Genomic DNA, 18,082 nt, shown 5'->3' with positions numbered 1-18,082 from the left:
TTAGGACAAAGAGTTGAGTTGTACATCAAAATGAGAATTAGTTCCTAAGAAATAAGAATCTGAGACTCTAGGGGCGCCTGGGTGGCTCAGTGGGTTAAGCCTCTGCCTTCGGCTTGGGTCATGATCTCAGGGTCCCGGGATCAAGCCCTGCATCAGCTCTCTGCTTGGCGGGGAGCCTGCTTCCTCCTCTCTCTCTGCCTGCTTCTCTGCCTACTGTGATCTCTGTCAAATAAAAAAATAAAATCTTTAAAAAAAAAAAAAAAAGAATCTGAGACTCTATAAGGATGATCTAGTAAGTGTTTCTATGGAGGTGTTTCATCTTTTTCAAAATAAAAAGTAGTTCACGTCACTCACTGGATGATAAATATTGAAGAATCCTTTACACGTAGGAAGCCTGTAGTTCTCATCTATTCTATCCACTCCTCGAATAGTGAGAAACATACCAACTGGAGATCCCAAGGCAAAGAAAATCTCTGGCTCAAAGTCTAATGCGTTGTAAACAACAGAAACCTAGAAAGAATCAAAAAAACAATATTAGATCATCATTCCAAGGTCACAGAATAAAAAATTCAGAAGTTCAAGCTGGAACTGCACTTAATTAAAAGCATGTTAACACAGATGGTACCACTCTAGGTATGGTTTATAATGTTTATAATCACTGTCAGCTATTTTAAAGGGACAAAAAATTTCTCTTTAAAATCTTCATAGACTGGGGGCACCTGGGTGGCTCAGTCGTTAAGCATCTGACTTCAGCTCAGGTCATGATCCCAGAGTCATGGGATTGAGCCCCGCACTGGGCTCCCTGCTTGGCGGGAAGCCAGCTTCTCCCTCTCCTACTGCCTCACCTTGTGTTTCCTCTCTCACTGTGTCTGTCTCTGTCAAATAAATAGAATCTTCAAAAAAAAAAAAAAGGTAAAATCTTCATAGACTATTACATCCTCTGTCTGTATTTTACTTGTTGTAGAGCATAACATATACAGTATATAGTAAACACTGTATTTATTATAATTATAAATATCTGAAATTGTAGATTCTAGATTCAAACTGCCTGGGCTTGAATCCTGGCTCCACAACTTATTGTGTGACCTTGGGCAAGTTTCTTAACCTCTGCCTGTTTCCTCATCTACAAAATGGGGATAACAATGCCAAACTCATAATGGGGTTGAAAAATAAATAACCTCATCCACATATAGTGCTTAGCACAGAGCCTGGCCTATTTTAAGCATCCCACAACTGTTACTTCTCTTGTAACTACCACCTTTGTTTGTCCAAGCAAGTTTCTTTCCAGTAGAAAAATGCTTTGTCCCAAGAGAGCCCCTGTTTTGGCAGCTTGCTTTTAGCCCCTCACCTCACTGACAACAGCCCAGAGTAAGAGAAAGCCCCTACGTTCGTGGCACTCTATGGTTTACAAAGCTCTTTTGTTTGTTGCTCAGCGGTAGGATAGAGGTGTTTGTCACTCTGGTATCCTGACGATGAAGAATGATGAGCGGCATAATCCAACCGCGTGACAAAGGCCCCCTGAAAGGGAGGTACAGCAAGATTATCGTGTCCATTTCTCAGATGGTGACAGTGACGCTCAGAGAGATGACGTCACTCACCGACAAGCACTCACTAGTAAGTGGCAGAATGAGAACTTCGAATTCCAAATCCAACGCGCCTTCTACTACCCTAGGCTGCCCCTTCTAACCAAGTCTAGGCTGTTCATCCCTTGGCTTGCCCTTATATTTCCAAATTCAACGGCTTCTGCTACTGATGAGGGCCACACGGGACATGCTCTCAAGATTATACATTTCCCCCAGCTCCAGATTTAAAAAAAGAAGAAAATAGAAAGTTAAGAGAAAAATTACCAACTGGAAATCCAACATAGATGAAAAAAGAGCTAATATCCTTAACAGACAGAAATTCTTAAATATCCAAAAAGGAAAAAGAAACTCAGGAGAAAAGTAGGTAAAATCAACACTTCACAAAAGAAAAACGCTTAGAAGACATATGAGAAAACATCTAACTTCTCTAATGTTCAGAAAGACAGTGAGATGCCATTTCCCTACAAGGTTATCAGAGAGATGAATGAAATACTAAAAAGAAAGAAAGAATCTTCTGTTTTCATAAAAGTCATTTTTTCAGAAGAAAGTGATAAAAGTGAGAATACTACCTATCTGTAAGGGAGAATGACAGCGCCAGAGTTAGGAGAGAGAGGGGGATCAGTCTTATAAATTGCCTCTGAGAATACAAACCGACAAAACTTTTTCAGGGGCAAGTAGAAGTAACTACCAGAATTTTCATATGTACATTCTTAGGCCCACCTACCCCACTTCCACTTATTTAACTGAAGGAAATAACAAAGAATATGCACAGAAAATTGGTTTATAAGTGTTCATCACTGGACTGCTTAAAAGAGTGAAAAACCTGAAACTGCCTCCATGTCCAACATCATGGGTGAACTGTGTCCCTCACAAAAAAGTCACACGTACCAGCACCTCAGACCTTATTCGGAACTAGGATCTTTACCACGGTAATCAAGTTAAAATAAGGTATTTGGGTGGGCCCTAATCCAAGACGCTGGTGTTCTCATAAAAAGGGGAAATGAGGTCACAGAGACAGACACAGAGGGAAGACGACGCGGACCCAGGCAGGAGCATGTGAAAACAGGGCTGGAGAGCGGCAGCTCGGAGCCAAGGAGCACCTGGCAAATGGCCAGAAGCTGTCAGAGGCCAAGAAGGGTTTTCCGCTACAGGTTTCAAAGGGAGTATGGCCCTGCTGACACCTCGCTCTTGGAGTTTGAGCTTCTGAGAACTGAGACAATAAATTTCTGTTGTTTAAAGCCACCCCGTGTGTAATACTTTGTCATGGCGGCCTGAACAAACTAATACACCCAGTAATGAATAAACGAAAAAATAAACCATTATCCATCCAAACAGTAAAACAGCAGTCATTATAATGAGAGAAATATTTCCTGACACAGGAATATATTTGTAATAGTGCTTGAAAATGGCAGTATCATGTTTTGGTAAAACATTTTATGTAGTATTTCCCCATCTTTGCTAAACCATGTATATAAATACATGTTTAAATAAAGGTCTAGAAAGCTTTGTTCAAAGAGTTCAGAGGTTAGTTCTGGCCATCAAGAGTATGGTATTTTTTGTTTTCTCTTGCTTAGCAGTTTCTTGACTTTCTGGCAAAGGGCTATTGTTTACACTGCCCCACAACCTTTTGGGTAATAGACCCTACCTGCCCACACGGGGCCACCCACCATGGAGGTGGCAAGTGACTTGGGCTGGGACAAACAACCTGTGCCCCATTCCCCAGGCAGTACGAATTGGCTAAAATGGACCTATAACTCATACCAGGCCAAGCACATTTTCCTAATTGGACCTACTGGGGGAGATTCCTTTTCCTCTGTGGTCATAAAGCTATAAGGAGATGAGCCTATAAGGACACCCATGATTCCAGGTTCATGGAGAAGGTCAGCTCCCACAGAGGGACACACAGTGAGTGTGTCCTGGTCACATGGAACCCCTGGTTCCACAAATCTATACTCTGATCCTTCAGAGTTAAGTGAGAAAATATCTGCCCTTTATTTGCTAAAGTATGTTCAAGGTGGGGCACCTGCGTGGCTTAGTCGAGTAACTGCCTTCAGCTCAGGTCATGATTCAGGGTCCTGGGATAGAGCCTCACTTCAGGCTCCCTGCTACATGGGAGGCCGCTTCTCCATTTCCCTCTGCCTGCCACTGCCCTGCTTGTGCAAGCACACTCACTCTCTCGCTCCCTCTCTCTCTCTGTCAAATAAATCTTAAAAAGAAAAAAAAAAAGTATGTTCAAATTCGGTCGTATGTAAAAAGAAAGATATTTTTAGAATGCAATCAATGAATTGTGTTTAAAAGCTTGAAGAGGCTATTACAAACACCCTGTTCCATTTTCTGCCTTCTTTAAATCAGTCATGAATTCACTTAGGAGAATGGAACCTTACAGACACAATTGTAAGTATACTGAAAGTAACAAAGTCTAAAAAGATTTTAATACTTCTAAGCCATTGAGATGTAAGTATATTAAAGTGCATTATTAAATATAGCACTGTCAATTCCTTGGCCAATTTTTATAGAAATTTTTCTGAAAAAGGAAAAAAAGATTTTTCTGCAAGGGAAGAATTGTGAATACTAAAAAATGTAAGTTAAGTGAATGCAGCAAGTTTCTCTCAAAGAAATTTAAGAATACAGTAGTCCCCCCTTATCCAAGGGGATACATTCCAAGACCCCCTGTGGAGGCCTGAAACCTCACATAAGACCGTACTCTATACACTATGTCTTTGCCATACTTACCTATGATAAAGTTTAATTTATAAATTAAGCAGGGTAAGAGATTAACAACAATAATCACAAACAGAACAATTACAACAATATACTATAAAAGTTAAGTGCATGTAGTCTGGTTCTCTCGAAATGTCTTCTTGGACTGTGCTCGGCCTTCTTCTTGTGACGACGTAAGACAGAAGGCCTACGTGATGAGATGTAGCGGGGTGAGTGATGTAGGCTTTGGAAAGTAACTTTCGGTTACTACTGACCTTCTGACCACACGTCAGAAGGAGGGTCATCTGCTTCCAGACCACAGACGACCAGGTAACTGAAACCACAGAAAGCCAAACTGCCCATAACTGGAGACAACTGTATTCACATGATTTTCAAACTACCGTCACTCCGTTGCTAGTAGCTATGAGGGACTAATGTTATAAAATTACGAGCAGTGGAAAAACTAAAAATAAATTTACTTCAACATAAGTATTTTTTAACTGAGAGATGCACACAATCTTATGGAGAGACAATGTTTTCTCCACCCCCCATAAATGTTGACTATTTTAAGAATTTAAAGCCAACCCCAATAATAAAGATATGTGATTCCAACATAAAATGTGCAGCTCTAATCAACTTGTAAACTTACCTGTCCAGTGCCAACTTCGAAAGACTCATAGTCAACATGCACAGAAGACACATAAGCACCAACTGGAAGTTTCCGCTTGGACTCGTTAGAGTCTGAGGGGAGAGAAGTCATTTCTTTAGCTCTCTGAGCATTTTCCTCTTGTCCCTTTGTCGAAGCAGCCATCACTGCCTTCTTCTCTGCTGCTGCTTTTTTCTGTTCCTGTGAAACAGCAACATTTCACAACACAACCCTGAGGAAAAGTTCATCAACTAGCTCGATGGAACAAGCTATCTCAAAGCTAAGGAATGAGCAGTAATTTCCTAGGCAGAGTGGTGTCAGGGAAACATCCTTCTTAGAGTCACACACCAAATATTTAGGGAAGAAACGCCACTATTTAAAATTCTTAAGAAAAAAAATGATAAGAGACAGAAAAAACAGCAAAACAGCTACAGTTAAATCTAAATACTGGCTATCACTACACTATTCACTCTACTTTTCTGTAGAACTTAAAATTGTAATACAAAATGCCAACTATTTTCCTTTATGAACTCAACTTTAGACAGATTAAAGTACCATATAATCGTGAAATACATATTTCCTATAAAGATGTGGATTTGAGGAGAAATGTCTTCATTCAACATGTTTACACCCAAGATGTCTGCGTGGAGACACTGACGAGTTTTCCTCAAACCCATTTTGGGAAAAACAGACAAGCACGCTGTGGTTAGAGTCCCACAACGGAGTATCTACTCAGAAACAGGAAGGAATGAACTGCAAATGACACAATAATTGGATCTATCTCAAAAACGCTGAGTGAAAGAAGCCAGATACAAAAGAGCACATGGCGCTGATCCCATTTATATGAAAAGGCAGAACAGGCAAAACTCAACAGTGATGGAAACCAGAGTAGTAGGAAAACGGAGGAGTGGACGAGAAAGGAGCCCAAGAGAACTATCTGGTGACAGAGATGTTCTAACCCTTGTTCTAGGTGGTGATTACACAGATGCACAAAGTTTCAAAACTTACTACGCTGAACACTTAGGATCCATGTACTTCCATAAATGAGGAAGTAAACCAAAGCCCTGGGGGCCTCTGGGCAACCAGCCTCCATCCCTTTGTCCTGCCCTATTCCCAGCTCAGCTGCTCTTTCAGCCATAGGTAAATACAAGCCCACTCCTGGAAGGCCTATTTCTCCTTCAAGCATCAACACTTGGGGGAGTCTTCTTTGAACTTCCTCAGCCCCTCAACCCTCTCGCCAGGCCAGAAATGCCACTCCCCTGGCTCTGACAGCACGGATAGCACTTTACAGGACCAATAAGTCACCTGTGGTCAAATCTCTGCCCCTAACTAGACCACATACCCTCAATTCATCTCCAAATCCCAAATATTGACATGGTACCTGAGCCAAAAGATATTAATTAAATCTTAAATAATTCAACTGCTTAGGCTAATCAAAACAAATCAGTCCCGACTTTATAGTCCTGTTACATGCAAAGTGATATACACTAAGGTGTAAATATATAATAAAAATAAAAGAACTACAGCAGTTCAAAAGATGGAAAGGTAACACAGATCATGCTTACAACAATAAAGTAGCCACCTTAAGAACTAATTTCTCTAAGTACTTAGAGAATCTCTATAAAATTAATTTGATTAGTACATGAATATTAGGGGCATTGGGGTGCCAGGATGGCTCAGTTGAAGCCACTGTCTTCGGCTCAGGTCATGATCCTGGAGTCCTGGGATCGAGTCCCACATCGGGCTCTCTGCTCTGCAGGGCGTCTGCTTCTCCCGCTGACCTCTCTCTTCTCATGCTCTCTCTCTCAAATAAATAAAATCTTTTGGAAAGAAAGAAAATTAGGGGCACCTGGGTGGCTCAGTTGGTTAAGCATCTGCCTTCAACTCAGATCACGATCTCAGGATCCTGGGATCGAGCCCCACATTGGGCTCCCTGCTCAGTGGGGAGCCTGCTTCTCCCTCTCCCTCTGCCTCTGCCACTCCCCCTGCTTGTGCTCACACTCTGTCTCTCAAATAAAATCTATGAATAAATAAATGAAAATTAAATGAAACAAGTTTTTCCCAACTGCTCTTCTTTCTTTCTACATGCTTTTTAGTTGTTGTTTTGTTTTGTATTTTTAAGAATTTTGGGGTTTTTTGGTTATTATTTCATGAGATTTTAGTGAGGCTATTCTTATCTCTTTAGATGGTGAGAACTAAGAACACAGAAAATGAGCTAATATTTATTGGGGGCTAAGCTTAGATGCATTAATCCAACCCTATAGGGAAGGTAGCAAAATTCACATTTTAGAAATTAGGGAAATCAAGAATCAAAAAAGTTAAGCAAACTGCTCATGAATAAGGAGTTAATAAGCCGTTGAACCGGGATGACTGATTCATTCATCTGTCCAGGGCTTACTCGGTTTTTGCACCAGGAAATCCCCAAATACCAATTTTAAAACTGAGAGTCCTTCACCCTGGGAATTCTCTCAGTCCCAGGAAAAGGGGGATGGCCAGTCGTCCGAGCTGGGGTTGAAACCTGGTTCTGGCCGACTCCAAGGTCTGCGCTTACATCAGCTCCACACTGCGCCCTTGGGCAGGGAACACATTAGCCGGCTTAATCACACTGTATTAACAAGAACTCCCAAAATCTCAACAAGAAAGTCAAAGATGAATTTTGGTTTCTGTTTTTAGGGCACAAATAAACTTTACCAGTTTAGCTGCCTTCTGTTTTACAAAGTTAGCGATCTTCTTTCTGGGTCCAAGGGGTATGCCCATTTCCTTCAGGTCATCGACTGTACACATAAGCTTGAAAAGAAAATAAACAAGCACATTAGTTCATCAGTTTAATGACTGATGAAATGAAACTGAAATCAGGAAATGATAAAAAGAAACCAGATGAACGAAAGCAATCGAAGATCCAGTCAATTTTTTAAAAGTTAATTTACTTTTAAATCCTCAATTAACTTAGACTATAAACTCTGAGCCCTCCACATCTAAACCATTCTACTCATGTCTGGCAGAAAATACATGCACTCTGTACAAAATTAAAAAGCTACACAGTCAACCAGACAACGAAATCTCTTCCCTCTCCTCCTGTTCCAATCACCCAGCTCTCTCACAGCCTCTGCAATCTGCTCTTTCCAGAGACACCTTCCGTACACACAGCACCTTGGTGGTTTTCCTGGTGTGTGTAGTCTGCGAGGCAAATGCGACTGAACTGTGCTCTTTTCACGTAACGTATCTTAGAAATCACTCCCTACCACTACCTAGGACACTGCCTCATTTATTCAACAGCTGCATTCCATTACGTGCATGCGCCTTGAACCATTTCACTGGCGCCCCACCAGCGGACTGGTAGGTGTTTCTCAGGGTTTGCTATCAGGAACAGCACTGTCGCGAGTACCCTCAGATACTCTTGTGTCAATATTCCTGTATTTGGAATTATTCCTGGCAAATCGCTGGAGCAAACGATTTTTTTTATTTTTAGCATTTTGGGGGGTATTTTTTGTATTTTAAAAGGTATTACCATCTTAACCATAGGGAACAAACTGAGGGTTGCTAGAGGAGAGGTAGATGGGAGGGATGGGGTCAGTGGGGATGAGCATTAAGGAGGCACGTGATGGAATGTGCACTGGGTGTGATATGCAACTGATGAATCACTGAAACTAATAATATATGTTAATTACACTGAATTTAAATAAAAAATTAAAAAAAGAAAAATTTCCAACCCTATCATTTTAGACTTAAAATCTTCATCAAAAAGAAAGTTAATCCTGCAATAAAAAGAAAATAAAAATTTAAAAAATAATAAGGTATTACTAAACTGCTTTCCACAGAGATTGTACCAACTTAGTCTTACTAACCATATGTAAACCGTGCCCAGTTACCCTCATCCTGGCCCCATAGTATATGAACAAGCTTATTTTTGCCAAACCAAAGGGTTAAAAAAAACTCACTGCACTTTCAATCTGCCTTTTTCTCATGAGTTTTCTTATGACAAGAAGCCATTTGTTACTTCCTTTTCTGTACATCATTTGTTCAGTCTTGGCCTCTTCTAGTGTGTTGATGGTCTCGGTGCAACTAATTTATAGGAGCTTTGAATAATAAGGAAATAAGCCCTTTGTCTCTAACGTGTGTTCCAAATATTCTTCTTAATCTATCACTGGCCTTTAGATGTTGTTTAGGGCATCTCCTGCTAAGCAATTTTTCTTTTATGGCTTCTGGGTTTTGTGGCATACTTAGAAGCCCTCCCAGATTACACTAAAAAACAAACCAAACTGTTTTTTTCAATTTTTAAACATTTAAGTCTCTGCCTTATCTGAAATGTGTACTCAAATGATTCATAATTTTTGATCTTATAAATAAGAGAAACAATTTTAAACCAAAATGAATCAAACTGGGATGCCCAAGAGGCTGTCAGTGAAGCATCTGCCTTCGACTCAGGTCATGATCCTCGGGTCCTGCGATCCCTGTGGCAGGCTCCTTGTTCTGCAGGCAGCCTGCTTCTCCTTCTCCCTCTGCCTGCTATTCCCCGTGCTTGTGCACTTGCTCTCTCACACTGTCTCTCAATCTGTCACACAAATAAATAAAATCTTAGGGGCGCCTGGGTGGCTCACTGGGTTAAGCCTCTGCCTTTAGATCAGGTTGGGATCTCGGGGTCCTGGGATCGAGCCTCCCATCAGGCTCTCTGCTCGGTGAGGAGCCTGCTTCCCCCTCTCCCTCTGCCTGCCTCTCTGGCTACTTGTGATCTCTTTTTATATAAATGAAGTTTAAAAAAAATGGATCAGAGCAACCCTCTCGGGTCCCCTTCCTCTTCCAGAGCTTTGTACCATCACTTTACTATCTTTCAATGAACTTTGCTTTGCTGCCCACCAGAAAAGGAAGGAAGGAAAGGAAGAACAGAGGAATGGATCAAACTATCCTCAGTACCAGAGATTCCATATCAATCTTTTCCTTTTCAAAAGTGCTAACATATTCAGAGAGGCTAAGTGCTTCCAGAGTTTCTTGCAAACTTAGGACTTCTTCATTTTCAAGGTCAAGGTCACAAGACTCATCCAAAGTCAACTTTGGCTCTTCAGGCATCTTAAGGAAAAAAAAAAAAAAAATGTCAGGGGAGCACTGCAAACCTCAGAAAAACTCCCATAAAATGTCTCCTGATCTACAGTAAATCCTAAACAAGTTTGCTCCATAGAGAAATCATAATTTTTAGGTAGTTTATCATCCAAAGTTTGAATATTCTAAGAAAAGTGTATCAATTGAAGAAATCACTCATTCCCATTTTCTACAATAATTTACTTAACATTTTTTTAATCATAAACTTTCTCTCACATTTAAATTTATAATCCATAAGGAAGACAAGTGAGCGACTCAAAGGAGCTAAGATGATTCTATCACGCTTATAACCTCAGGGTACTTTGATTTATAAAAACATTTCAGGGGCACCTGGCAGACTCAGTCAGAAGAGCATAGGACTCTTGATCTCAGGATTATAAGTTCGAGCCCCACAAAGGGTGTAGAGACTACTTAAATAAACTTAAAAAAAAAAAAAAAAAAAGAAATTCAGGAAACAGTTCAGACTTTAGAAAACTGTTTGGCTTTATCTCTAATCTAAATACGTTAAGTGGGCTATACCTGCTTTTCCTGAAAATGTGGCGGCTTCACGACGCCATTAGCTATAGCAAAAGGCCCAGGAGACTTTGACAAATTCAAATCTTTTTGATTAGACAGGATGTCAAAGAGTATTAAAGAACCTAAAAAAAAAAAATTACATTTTGCTTTATAATGACTAATACTTTTATACCACTATGTAAATTCTCCTTTTTTCCCCAAACTCCCTAGGCAGAAGTCATACAAAAGTTAAATGTCAATCAAGATCTGATCAATATTGTTTTCCCAAACATCAGAATAAATTAAAATATAAAGCATTCCTAGGAAACTGAAAATCAAAGGCAGAACCTAAACAACATATTCATGTCCACCCTTTATAAAACTTAAAATCTTTAATTCTAAATCTTGTATTAATAATGTCACCCTCACTAAAAGCAGTGATAACTCAACAAAAATTATGTTTAAAATGTGAGTATTTGACAGTTTTACCTAAACTGTGACCAGCAACAGAGACACCTCCTTTGAAGTCTGGATTCCGACTCATAAAAAGTGCATGTAGACGGTTTATCTCCATTCCCACTTTTTCCACGATTGTCTGACAGTAGGTGGGGCTATTGTAAAATAAAATATCTAGCAAGGTTTCATTGGTAAAATGACGAAACCGACCAATACTTGGTAAAGTAATTTTCTTAATGTTCCTGTTTTAGAAAGAAAAAAAGTATATTCAGTCACTAGCCACCTTACAACTACAGACGTTTTTAAAGCTTAGACAGTGATTTCTAATGAGTGTAAGAATCCCACAGACTAGGGCGCCTGGGAGGCTCAGTGGTTAAGCATCTGCCTTCGGCTCAGGTCATGATCCCGGGGTCCTGGGATCGCCCCACACGGGGCTCCCTGCGCTTCAGGAACCCTGCTCTCCCTCTCCCGCTCCCCCTGCTTGTGTTCAATCTCTTGCTGTATCTCTGCAAAAAAATAAATTTTAAAAAAATCTAAAAAAAAAAGAATCTTACAGACTAATTACAAGTTGATTCTGTAGACAAAGTTAGTATAAATGAACCAAGATAAAGCAAAAAGGTATAAGTGTGCATACAACTATGCTGTGACTTTGGGGATTCTCCAAGAGTTAGAACATAAGGCATATGTAAAATTCTTAATTTATTTTTCTTCTATTCTTCCATTTTTCTTCCATTAACTGGAAATCAGGATACCTGACAAAAATTGTGGTAGGAAGGACGACACGGAATATAATAAGGAATCAGAAAGGAGTTTCATGCACTGAAAATCTTTCTTGATTTGAGAATATAGCAAAGTCACGAACATCCACAGAGAAAGATTGCCCCTCATCATAATAGGACCTACCATGAAAGAATATACAGAAGAACATCGAATGCTGTTTGTAGAATTAGTGTTATAAACCACGTGCCCTGAAACATTATAATCTTCACTAAAATCCAGATACGTTATTACCCCTGTGTCCTCTGGTAAATATCTAAATCTGTATTTCTCAATTGAGAGTATGCAGAACAGAGTAGGGCACGTTTAGTTGTCGGCACCATGCCGACAGAAGTCTCTGGCCTTTAACAAGGACTGGAGATATATTTGGCTGTTGGGAATCTGGGGTGTTGTCTAGTGGGTAGAGGCCAGGATGCTCCTAACCATTCTGCAATGTACAGGACAGCCCCCTGTCTGAACTGCTACAGATTAGAATAGTATTCTAAAACTAGATTACGTTTCTCAGATTCTCCTAAATATTTATACAGACATATGCATGCGCACATGTGTACAAACACACATGCATGTGCACACAGAAAAGCGGCATATAATCATTAACAGCCAGTGTTTAAATCATACATCAGAGCAACTGTATCATTTAAATAAAGGAATGTATTTTTTTAGCACATATGTTGAAGTTACAATAAACCACTTCATATTTTGGGTTAAATTTCGAATTTAAGTTTGACTAATATAAACAACGAGTTATCCAAGTCCACGCACCTGTCAACACCGGCGGCATCCCCGCCCAAGGAACCATGCCAATGAACAGGAAGGAATTCCACTCTGCTTACTGTCCGATCGTCTAAAGATTTCTTGAAATGTGTCTGCAGCAATTTCAGAGAAACCACCCTAAAATCATCCACTTAAAAAAAAAAAATCAGGGAAGACAAATTAAAATGATTAAATTTCCTGACTTGATGGGTAGTTTATCAATTCTCTCAAATACACTAGTACTTTTTATTTAACAGACCTTTTAAGAAAAGAAATAAGAACGATGAAGTCAGTCCAAAAAGGAAAAAACCCAACCTTTTGGAAACTTTTTTTTTTTCAATGTCTTAGCGGAATGTATAAATGACTGAAAAACATTTAACTACTATTCCGGGAAAGCAGCATGGCACTATGGGTACAGACTCCGGAATCAAACTGTCTGCCACAGGATCCCTGCTCTAGAACCCACAGACCATGATACGGGAGAGGTTCACTTAAGACTGTGGACTTCAGTGCCTCACCTAAGAGTGAGGAGAACAGCAAGCACCTGCACCCCCAAGGTTTATTGTGAGAGGTGAGTAATACAATCCGTGCAAAATGCCTGGCACAAATCAGGTAATAAATATGAATTATTATTATACAGATATGAAAATAAAACTTCAAAAATTTAAGTACACCAGGCACATTCATTGTTCCATTAAATGACTTCTTTTAAACAATTGACTTTAAATGATTTCAATGCATAGGTATACCTAGTTGCCAAAAGTGCCTACGCAGAGGCTTTCTGTCAGAAAGGCTACATTATTTCCAAGATCCCTTCTAACCCTTCTAAGATTTTAAGAGTTACATACATCATAAGAGCAAATCAAGTATAAATTATTTCCCAGTGACCATTTAAATCTCCTCTTACAGTTCCTCAGACAATAGTAAACAGCTGGAAACATCTTAAAAATTAACATTTAAAAGTTCTCCTATTCTCAATTCATTCCTTGAAATAAAATGACTAATACTTACCACATTCAATAATGCTTCTAAAGCGCAAGTCACACACAGGTCCAATGCCATGCACCATGAACACCAAATGATCAACCCGAGGCATTTCCCCTACAAAAGAAATACATACATGCCTACATACATACAAACAACCTGGGAAATTGTTTGGGTTTTCGTATTTGAATAGCAATATTCTAAATATCCCTTTTGTCACCACAAACTGGGCAAAGAAACTGAAGGCCCTTCCAAGCTAATAAGCTTCATTACTCTCTATGAAATGAGAAGAACAAACTCAAGGTCCATCTTGGCAAATAACAGTGAACTAGACCGAGAGATGGAGGAAGCACGCCACCTCTGATCCCAGAGGCTCTGAGCACATGATAACCAGCAGTTTTGTACCTACCGAGGCTCCATAACCTCCGTGATTTCTTCAGAACTTCCCGAGACTAAGCCCCACATGGAGAAGCAATATGCCAACACAGAACTTTAAAATATTTCCCCCAATGGGGTGCCTGGCAGGCTCAGTCAGAAGAGCATGCGACTCCTGATCCTGGGGTCATGAGTTCGAGCTCCACACTGAGTGTCGAGATTACTTAAATAAATAAATGAGTAAAATATTTTCCCCAAATCCTTCCCTTTCCCTATATAATATACGTCCTACAGACTGCAACATCTTCAAGTTATATATGGGAAAACCAAGATAAATCTATTATTTTACTCTGGCATATAGAAACAACTACAGTTCAATCTATTTTACTCTGGTTATTTTGTTCACATTCATAATATGAGAACACTTACTTATATTTGTAATTTCATAAGACAATGAAACAAAAATGAAATTCGTAATTGTCAAAATAAAATCTGTATCTTCAATGGTTTAACAGGAGAAACCAAAGCTCATACACTGGAGCACTGGTTGCCCAAATAGGCCAAATCCGGCTCACCACCTGGTTTCTACAAAGCTTTACTGGAACACGGCTATGCTCATTTGTTTACAGTCCATCTACAGATGCTTTCACACTACACTGGCAGAGCTGAACAGATGCAGTCCATAGGGCCTCAAATATTTACTACATGGCCCTTAACAGAAAAAGTCTGCTACCTTTCCCATGGAGGAATACACACTAGACGAGACATGACCACAAAAGCCCAAAAATATTGCCAAAAGCCTAGTTTCAACCAGCAAAGCGCTTCTTCAGAACAATATATCTTTTAGAATCTATGTCACATGGTTTGTATATCTTCAACAGAATTCTAAATTTTAAAATAAACAGATATAAAAGTAATAGGAAAAAAAGAAAGATATAGGCCAGCCTGGCTGATTTCTGCATGTTATGGCAGGTAGGCCTAAGAAATGCTTATTTTTTTGTGTCCCTAATAAATGATGCTAAAATGGAGGAGTCTAAAAATGACCTTGGCCCTGAACAACCTATACGCACCGTCCGGAATCTCATCAAGGTTATCATCAATTCCACGCTTCACAACCCTGGGCCTCGTCTGTCCGTCTTGTGTGGTTCCCCATTCATCTGGCACTGACGAAGGCTGGAACTGAACAATAACCTTCAAGACAGGACAGAAAGATTATGAAGACCTCATGAGCAAATTGACTTCCATGACAGGCTAAATAAATTACTTCAATTACTTCAATACATTTCATAGTATCAACAGTTACAAGTCTAGTACTAGTATTATTCTCCCAAAACAATTTTGTAACAATCCTGCTAGGGTTAACCATTAAAACTAGGCAACTCAATACCATCACTTCAATGCTTACACTGGAAAATACTACAACTAAATCTGAAGCAGTACACCTTAAAAACATAACATAAAAATCCAGGTTTACATATAACAAATTAAGAAAAATTACCTAGAATGGAGGAATCTTCATCTTACAAAAATATTTAAGGCGTAATTCTTTAAGTAGCAAGATTCCCAAGTAATGTACTAATACGATTTCAATGCCAAAAACTGATTTACCCACTTCTTAGGAAAAAATATATTCTGTTAAATCAATTAAATTTAGTCGCAAGTCACACAGAAATTTTTCTACTAAAAAAAAAAAGGAGGCATGCAAGATGGTATGCAAAGTTTTGTGTCTGCATCAAAAATAAATAAAAACATAAGTTAAACGTAATTACCATCAGGGGGAGAAATGGGAAATGCAGAGGTGAGAGGCTTTTATTTTTTATTTGACCCCTTTTTATACTGTTTAAATTCTGTTGGCATATAAATGTTTTTATTTCAGTATCAGTAAGAACTACAGAAATGATGACATTAAAATTACCTTTGTTTTCTTGTATACTTCTCTGACATAAATAGCCTATGTTCTGAAAAATTACTATATGCCAAGCACTATGCTAGATGTTTTTGTATAAATTACTTCATTTTATCTAAAACATAACCCTGGAAGGTACTTACTACATGTGAGGAACCTGGGACTCAGAGTGATTAGTATGGTAAATGAAAGAACACCCCGAATTAGTATCTTTAAAAAAAACTAGTTCATGGGGACAACACAAGTAAGAAAAGGAAGGACATTATTTTTAAAAGTCGAAACAAACCACCATCAAGGGCAGGATGGACAAACCATGGCCTCCAAACCGAACGTGAGCTACCGCCTATATCAATAAGGTTTTACTACAACAGACACACCCCCTGCTTCATATATTATCTGCAGCTGCTTTCAGGCTACAGTGGCACACGGACAGCTGCAACAGAGATCGCACAGCCTATGAAGAAGTAAATATTTACTCTCCCGCCCTTGACAGAAAAAGCCTGCTGACCTCTGCTCAAGTGCAAACATTTATCAAACAACTTCAGTGGTGCATAATGAGCTTCAGCCAACACGCTGCCATAAGCAGAAACTTCATGAGAAAAATTTAAATTTTGTTTTTGTTTCTATGATCAATATAAACAATGGCAAGCTTTTAAAAACAATGCACTTCTTATAAATACATCCCTACAAAAGTTAATTAAGATGAACATGTATCAACCACATTCAGCAAAATCATTATTAAAATGAACCTAACGTTTTAATATCTTAAACAATAACATTACCTTTGGATTGTGCATAACGATTGTCTCTCCACTTGGGAACTCTAATCTACGATGCCACTGATTTGTGGTTACTGCTTTTTTATATTCAGCCTAAAATAATGGAAACATAATCCAGTAAAACAAATTTATACCATATTGAAAAAAAGTGAGGAACAAAAGTATAACTATGATGATAATAAAAATCACGTAACAGAGGCTCTCATGTACTAACTGCCACACTTGACAGTCACTTTATATAGGTTACCTTATTTAATTAACTACTCTCAATCACTCCTAAATAAGATTATCCCCATTATATAGAGGAGAAAACAAAGGTCTACACAGCCTGTTAGTATCCTAGAGCCATGTTAACAAAGTATCACAAACTGAATGGCTTTGCAAACAGAAAAGTATTGTCTCACAGTTGTGGAGGCTAGAAGTCTGATGTCAAGTATCAGCGGGCCATGTCCCTCAGAATCCTACAGGGAACTCTTCCTTGCCTCTTCCTAGCTTCTGGTGGTTTGCCAGCAATCTTTAGTGTCCTCTGGCTTACAGAGGCAACCCTCCCATTCTCTACTTTCACAGGGTATGACATCAGGTCCTATCGGATGAGGGGCCCACCCTTCCCCAGAATGATCTCATCTTAGCTAATTACATCTGCAAGCACCCTATTTCCAGGTAAGATCACATTCAGAGGCACTAGGGCTAGGACTTTAACACATCTGCTGGAGGCTGCAAAGGACGACACAATTCAACGCCTAGTCCACAAGTTCACAGCTACAGAAGATTGCACACGGTGAGAGCGCGGCAGAACTGCAGCTCACTCCCGCCCTCAACTTTCTGACTGCAAAGACATGACTGTTGAGGGGCGCCGGGGTGGCTCAGTGAGTTAAGCATCTGTCTTTGGCTCAGGTCATGAAGGTCCTGGGATTGAGCCCCACATCGGACTCCTCGCGCAGTGGGGAGCCTGCTTCTCCCTCTGCCTGCTGCTCCCCCTGCTTGGGCTCTCTCTCCCTGTCAAATAAATAAATACTTATAATTTAAAAAAAAAAAAAAAGGCTGTTAACTATTTTCTTACTCTTCCTCTAGATATAGTATTCTGCTTCCAACAAGGAAAAAAAAAAAGCCTGAGGGCCTCTTGGAGAGAGACTCAAGATGAGGTAATGCAGAACCGCTGCCACACCCACTGTCTGAATTTTTTTTTTAATTATTAACAATGATTATTTGACAATCATGTCAAAATAGACGAGTTTCTTTTTGTCTCCTAGACAGTCACTGATTAATGACTCCCCTCCATCAGCCTCTACCCCTTTGACTCTTCCTCACCTGGCTTTTTGTAATTTTTACCATATTTACTTATAATTTTTAAAAGCAAGATTACAAATAAAAATGTTTAAAGAAAGAAGTTTCACTATCTTAAGAATTCTTTGCACTTTTACATATCCCCTTTCAGTCCACAGCTTTAGAATAAATGTTGTCTGGTAGAGCCAAGTTTCCACATGGCATTCTTTTTTTTTTTTTTTTTTTTTTTTTTTTTTTTTTTTTTTTTTTT

The 18,082-nt window shown here is 39.3% G+C and overlaps 1 protein-coding gene across 4 annotated transcripts in view; it reads right to left on the bottom strand.

The window, feature by feature from the left end:
- SEC23IP (SEC23 interacting protein) overlaps positions 1–18,082 on the bottom strand; it is a 40,970-nt gene that overhangs the window by 11,263 nt on the left and 11,625 nt on the right. For all 4 annotated transcript variants that reach the window (XM_059398710.1, XM_059398708.1, XM_059398709.1 and 1 more), the window contains exons 5-14: positions 16,552–16,641; positions 14,934–15,054; positions 13,516–13,605; positions 12,514–12,655; positions 11,008–11,216; positions 10,543–10,661; positions 9,841–9,993; positions 7,621–7,716; positions 4,933–5,130; positions 355–510 (exon numbers count right to left, since the gene is read on the bottom strand). In XM_059398710.1, coding sequence (XP_059254693.1) covers positions 355–510; positions 4,933–5,130; positions 7,621–7,716; positions 9,841–9,993; positions 10,543–10,661; positions 11,008–11,216; positions 12,514–12,655; positions 13,516–13,605; positions 14,934–15,054; positions 16,552–16,641 — 1,374 coding nt within the window. The remainder of the gene's footprint in view (positions 1–354; positions 511–4,932; positions 5,131–7,620; positions 7,717–9,840; positions 9,994–10,542; positions 10,662–11,007; positions 11,217–12,513; positions 12,656–13,515; positions 13,606–14,933; positions 15,055–16,551; positions 16,642–18,082) is intronic.

The sequence above is a fragment of the Mustela nigripes genome, chromosome 4, assembly GCF_022355385.1.
Source record: "Mustela nigripes isolate SB6536 chromosome 4, MUSNIG.SB6536, whole genome shotgun sequence".
Lineage (NCBI taxonomy): Eukaryota > Metazoa > Chordata > Mammalia > Carnivora > Mustelidae > Mustela > Mustela nigripes.
The sequence above is the reverse complement of the archived record's forward strand: the minus strand, read 5'-3'. Positions and strand labels throughout refer to the sequence as shown.